A 6,367-nucleotide genomic window follows, 5' to 3' on the forward strand; every position below is an offset into this window, starting at 1 on the left:
TTGCCTCCTCCGCTTGTTTGGCCTGCACTTCTCACGCACATTCTTTGGGGAATTTGCCTAGCACTCGGTCCGATGGATTCCGCTCCACGGGAAGATCTTTAAAAGCTTGTTGGCAGCTTGCCAAGTTTAAGTAGTTGGCACAAATTGAGGAATTAATATCGGAACAGGAATTAAAGCGCTTTTCACGAGAATAAACTCTATTTGATTGTGTTTTCCTTAATTGGAGGGGCTTGTTCGTTAAGAAGAATTAGAACTTTCTTGTTTTCGAACAAGCCCTTCCAAATAACGAGCTTATCATTCAGATTATAAGTTTATATATATCTAAAAAGATAATCGTAAATCATTTTTATTTAAGTTAGCGGTCGATTCATTTCATAAAGTACTTTTGATGCTATAATATTATTCCTTTATTATTGCTCGCAATATACAACCAAATGTTATTTTTCATATTAAAATATCAAAAATATTTTGTAATAATACAAATCATATTACTAAATTTAATAGTAAGTGTAAACTTAACACGAAAAATAAGTAAGCAGTAACTATACATTTTTCTGTTAATATGGTCAATAACTGATCAATTATAAAGAAAAGTAAGAAAGGTTAAGATGCTTTTATATGTTAAACAACTTGATTGCCGTACCTATACGTGCCGATACCAATACCGGAATTGAAGATAATGAACCGAAAACCTTTACCAACACGCTCGTTCCATCACGTACCAGGAGCGCCTTGCCAAAATCTCTCTCGAATCGCATTTCGTAATGTTCAAACAAAATGTGAAATAGATTAAGGTCCCTCATAGAAAGTGCTATTTCATCAGCAAACCTGGAGAACCTATAAAGATAATACGGATAGCCACAAGTCAAAAAAATCCCAGCTCGGACTACCCTAACTTGAAATGCTCAGAAGTGCCGACTGATTCCTCAATGATGAAAATTCAAAAATGAATGCCCTTCATCAGCATGATTGAGCGCTCTTTGCTCTAAAGCTCGCTCACTATCAGCAAAAGCTCAGCATATATATACATATATAGAGTAGCTTTAGCGATCTGTTCAATTAGTCGTTGCTAGAGACTCGTTTAGTAACCATGAGATTATTGGCTGTGATCGCGTTTGTGTTCTGCGCTTTAAGCGCCAAACCGCTTGAAACGCAAAGTGCGAAGATTTTGGCTACCTTGCCGTTTCCGGGTCGTTCGCAGTACATATTCGTGGAGTCCTACCTAAAGGCCTTGGCCGCGAAGGGTCACCAGGTGACAGTAATAAACGCCTTCAAAAATAAGGCAACGCCCAACATGCGCTTCATCGAGGCTCTTAAAGCGCACGAATACACTGACGGTGTGTATTAGTTCAATAATATTATTTAAAGTATTATATTCTACATTTGAGAATTACTTATTAAGCTTATGTGACAAAATGTATCTTTGCAATATATTTTGTTAGGAAAATAGTTTTTACAAAGTATATAAAAGCGTCTTAAGAGAGGGCAATCTTTTATATAATTAACTTGAGAGAATTATTATTTCTTAAGATTAATAACTTTTAATTGTGGTGTGTAAATATATACCTATTTTTATTATATTGTGTTATCCTACAGAAATGATGGGTCTGCTGAATGTGCCGATATTGTGGCAGCAGCTTAATGCAATGGATTACATTTTAACCAGATTTGTGGAGACGACGCTGGAAGATGAGGGTGTCAAGAAGCTGATAAATTCTGGAGAAACTTTTGATGTGGTGCTGGCGGAGATGCTCCAAATGGAGCCTCTCTATGCTTTCGCGGAGCATTTTAATGCCACTTTGGTTGGATTCTCCAGTTATGGTACAGATCGAAAGATTGATGAGGCTGCAGGCAATATATCACCCATTTCGTATAACCCACTGGTGACCTCTCCCCGTACCGACAAGATGACCTTCCTGGAACGCTTGGAAAATCACTATGATGCCCTTGTGGAGGATATTCATCGATATTTTGTTCACCTGCCTCATATGCAAACAATTTACAAAAAGTATTTCCCGAATGCGAAGAAAACAATGGAAGAAGTCTTGGACAGTTTTTCGCTAATTCTGCTGGGTCAGCACTTTTCTCTGAGCCATCCGCGACCCTATTTGCCCAATATGATTGAAGTTGGTGGAATGCAAATATCCCATAAGCCGAAACCTCTTCCCGAGGACATTAAGCAGTTCATTGAGGGTTCGCCCAATGGCGTTATATACTTCTCCATGGGTTCCAATGTGAAGAGTAAGGATCTGCCTCAGGAAACCCGCGACACGCTGCTGAAAACCTTTGCAAAACTTAAGCAGCGGGTTCTGTGGAAATTCGAAGACGACCAGATGCCCGGTAAGCCAGCGAATGTCCTGATCAAGAAATGGTATCCCCAGCCAGATATCCTGGCCCATCCGAATGTAAAGATATTCATCACTCACGGTGGCCTGCTGAGCACCATAGAGAGTGTTTATTTTGGCAAACCCGTGCTGGGATTGCCCTGTTTCTATGATCAGTACATGAATGTGCAGCGCGCCCAGCGAACGGGCTTCGGATTGGGTTTGGATCTGAACAATCTGAAGCAAGAGGATCTGGAAAAGGCCATCCACACGCTGCTTAACGATCCCAGTTACGCCCAAGCATCGGCTGCCATTTCGGAGCGGTATCGCGATCAGCCGGAATCGGCTCTCGATCGCGCCGTCTGGTGGACGGAATATGTAATCAGACACAAAGGTGCTCCCCACCTGCGTGCCACCGCCCGGGACCTCAACTTCATTCAACTCCACAGCTTGGACACCTGGGTGGTTCTCCTTGGAGTTCCTCTATTGGTTGTCCTACTCATCCTAAAGTTATCTTGCAAATTACTTGGGGGCAAGAAACAAAGGTGCCCCCATGCTGATAAGGTCAAGAAACAGTAGATGATTTTGTGTATATGTATGTTGTTTATAGTCCGAAATATCTAGTTGTCTTATCAGTCTTATCAACTGATACGGTTGTTGAAATTATATTTTTTATTGCTCAAATGTTGTTTGCTCTGTAGAGGGTCTGACGTTTTCTGGTCGAATAGCTGGGGAACACCGTTGCCGGTTCGTTTTTTTTATTTCCATTGGCTATTGTGACCAGCGCCTAATTTAGTATATCGTCATCAACCCTCGAAAAGTATCGATAAGTCCCTTTTGATAGTGTTACCAGACTTATAATTATTGGCAGTCGAAATAGAGTCGTACTCCTGGGCAGAACGTGTTAAGACGCTTTAAGTTACAATTTAATATGTAATATATATTCAACCTAATTATCCCTAAATAAACCTACACCACTCGAAAAGCTACCCTTTACAGTTCAGAAGTGAGATTAGTGTGGTTGGATATGTGTGAAGCGGAGGAGTTGTGCCAAAAACTCTAGGAAAAGCAGCGAAAATCGTCGGCGTGGAAAGTTTGCAATGGGATGTGTTCCCAAAGGTCTATGTGACAACGGAAATTGCAGATTACGGATGTGTTCCAGTTCTACGTGGCAGGCGGTTTCAAGCGAATCAGATCGGGAGTCTTAGTGAACCCGTGGACTCAAGCAAAGGAGTAAGATCAGGATTCTTAGTGAGCCTGTGGCCGCAGAAGTCTCAAGAGCAGCAGAAGTCTCAAGAGAAGCCAGAGCACATACACACAAACCAGTTGTGAGTATTGGTGAATTTCACAATTCGAAGAAAATAAGAATTCTCTAGAAGCCGAATTCTCTAGAAGCATACAAGGAGTTTGTGTGTATTCGTAGAGTGAACAAGCAGATGCACAACTTTGTGAGGTACATATAGTTGTCTCGCTTGCACCTAGTAGTCAAAAATACCAGGAATTGCCAGAAATGCCGAAGATAGCAGAACTTAAGTGCGATGTGTTAAGATTCCTGCTAAGATCTAGAAACGCGTCAGTTTCGGGCACGAGAGCCGAATTGGTGCAAAGATTAATAGAATTTGAACAATCAGAGGACGTCGAGTTGCCAGCATCAGTGGGGCTCACCATGCAGCAAGAAGAAGCGATGTCAGCTCAGTCAGCAGCAATTTCTCAATTGCAGAACGAAATGAAGGAACTAAAGGACATGCTAGCGCAATTAGTTACCGTTCAAATGGGAAACGCAGCACCTGCACAGGCAGAAAATTATCAGCAGCAACAGCAGCCAATTATCGATTTGGATATCGACGAAATCAGCAACGAGAGGAACATTCCTGTACAGGCTACGAACAACGTGAGGCAAGCTTCAGTCAAGGAAATTGCCAACACCTTGCCAGAATATGATCCCAGCGACGACAGTGCCATTTCAGTCGAACAGTTCATCGATCGTGTCAACAAAGTGGTTGATGCCTACCAGTGGGACGAGAAGTTCCTGTTACTTGCCATTTATACCAGGCTAAAAGGTCCAGCCAAGATGTGGCTAGATTCATCACCCGTTCTACATACTACATGGAAGCACTTCGCCGATGCTATACAGGACGAGTTTGGTGCCAATCCAGACGAAGCAGAAGTGCATTTCAACATGGCCAATGCAACCAGGCGATCAAAGGAGACGGTAAAGGAGTACTGTTTCAGGATGTCAGCCCTTGGGGTGCGATACAAGCTCAGCGAGGCAGCGATCATCAGATATGTTCGCTCTGGTCTACAACATCGAGAATTGCAAAATAGTATTGCAGCAATTCATTTCTCAACAATGAAACAACTTCGAGATGCAGCTGAGTCTTATTTTCTTTACAGAGGCAGGCCGAGTACGACCCAGAAACCATATTCAACAAAAGCCAGCAACTTCGAGCCGAAGCAGGACACCGAAGTTAAGCCGCCAAGGTCGAAGGAATCCCTGAAGTGTTACAATTGCGGAGAAATGGGGCACTTTGCTAATTCGTGTCCAAAGGAGAGCAAAAAGTCACGCTGTACCAAATGCAACAAGTTCCACGAGCCAAACGGACGTTGCCAAGCTACGAATGTCATGCGTTTAGGAGCCGCAAATCAGGACAATCTGTTCACCCGGAAAATCTGCGTACACTCGCACGATTACAGCGCTTTCATCGACACAGGTAGTCAAGCCAGTCTCATCCGACAAGCAGTTGCCGAGCAAATCAACGCCAAGCGCCACAAGTGCTCTATGAAGATAACAGGCATCTGCGGAGGTTCACGAATCCTTACAGAAGCGATGACTGTGGATATAGGAATCGATGGGAAGACGATCACAGCAAAGGTGTATATAGCGGACGACGATCTATTGCTAGAGGATTTTCTATTGGGACAGGACGTCATCATCTCCGCTCATCTCGAGCTCAACTTTGAGTCAGGCGATTCAAAAATCCAACGAGCAGTCCATCAGCCGACAACCCCTGTAAATGCTACCAAGATCGTAAAGCTTCTGGAAAATTTTCAGAGCGACAAGGAAAGTGAGCAAATGCGCAGCTTACTGGAGAAGTTCGCCGATGTTTTCTCGACAGGATTGGAAGGCATAGGAAAGACAAGCGTGGTCAAAGCACACATCACCGTCGAAAGCAATCAGGTAGTAGCACAAGCCCCATACCGAGTTTCGGAGCCAAAGAAGGAAGTCGTTAGCAGAATGGTCGACGAGCTGCTAAAACAGGATGTGATCACGATGTCAACGTCAGAGTACGCCAGCCCGGTGGTGCTCATCAAGAAGCCAAATGGTAGCGATCGAATGTGCGTCGATTACCGCCGCCTGAATAAGCTGATAAAGAAGGAGAATTTCCCAGTGCTGAACATCGAAGAGCGTCTGCAGGAGGCGAAAAGATTTAAGTACTTCTCATCCCTGGATCTCAACAGTGGATACTATCAGATAGAGATAGCACCAGAGAGCCGAAAGTATACAGCGTTCATCACCACAGAGGGATTGTACGAGTTCAAGCGACTTCCGTTCGGATTGAAGAACGCACCTGCAGTTTTCAATCGACTCATGGCAGAGCTACAGAAGAGGGTGCAGAAAGGCGATATGATACACTACATGGACGACATCCTTATTGGCAGCCAAACATTTGATGAGATGTACGAGAAGCTTGCTAGGATCCTGAAAGTCTTAAAGGAGTGCGGATTAACGTTAAACCTGGACAAATGTGAGTTATATAAGCAGTCAATCACATTCCTTGGTCACCAGATACACGCAGAAGGAATCAGTCCTGGAGAAATTAAGACGAACGCCATCAGAATGTTTCCGAAACCAGCAAATGTTACCGATGTGAGAAGGTTTTTGGGTCTCACAGGTTATTTCCGAAAATTTGTTGCTGGGTATGCTATAATTTCAGCGCCATTGAGAAGTCTATTGCTCAAGGATAAGCTGTTTACTTGGAAAACGCCACAAGAAGAAGCCTTCGACGAGTTGAAGAATTGTCTAATCTCAAATCCAGTTGTCA

The 6,367-nt window shown here is 43.3% G+C and overlaps 1 protein-coding gene across 1 annotated transcript; it reads left to right on the top strand.

The window, feature by feature from the left end:
* The first annotated feature begins 1,070 nt into the window (after positions 1–1,070).
* On the top strand, positions 1,071–3,008 carry LOC108043560 (UDP-glycosyltransferase UGT5). The gene is made up of 2 exons (XM_044458917.1): positions 1,071–1,337; positions 1,597–3,008. The coding sequence occupies exons 1-2, from the start codon at positions 1,091–1,093 to the stop codon at positions 2,901–2,903; spliced, it is 1,554 nt and encodes a 517-aa protein (XP_044314852.1). The 5' UTR covers positions 1,071–1,090; the 3' UTR covers positions 2,904–3,008.
* The last annotated feature ends 3,359 nt before the right edge of the window (positions 3,009–6,367 follow it).

Source organism: Drosophila rhopaloa, unplaced genomic scaffold (genome assembly GCF_018152115.1).
Source record: "Drosophila rhopaloa isolate 14029-0021.01 unplaced genomic scaffold, ASM1815211v1 contig_178, whole genome shotgun sequence".
Lineage (NCBI taxonomy): Eukaryota > Metazoa > Arthropoda > Insecta > Diptera > Drosophilidae > Drosophila > Drosophila rhopaloa.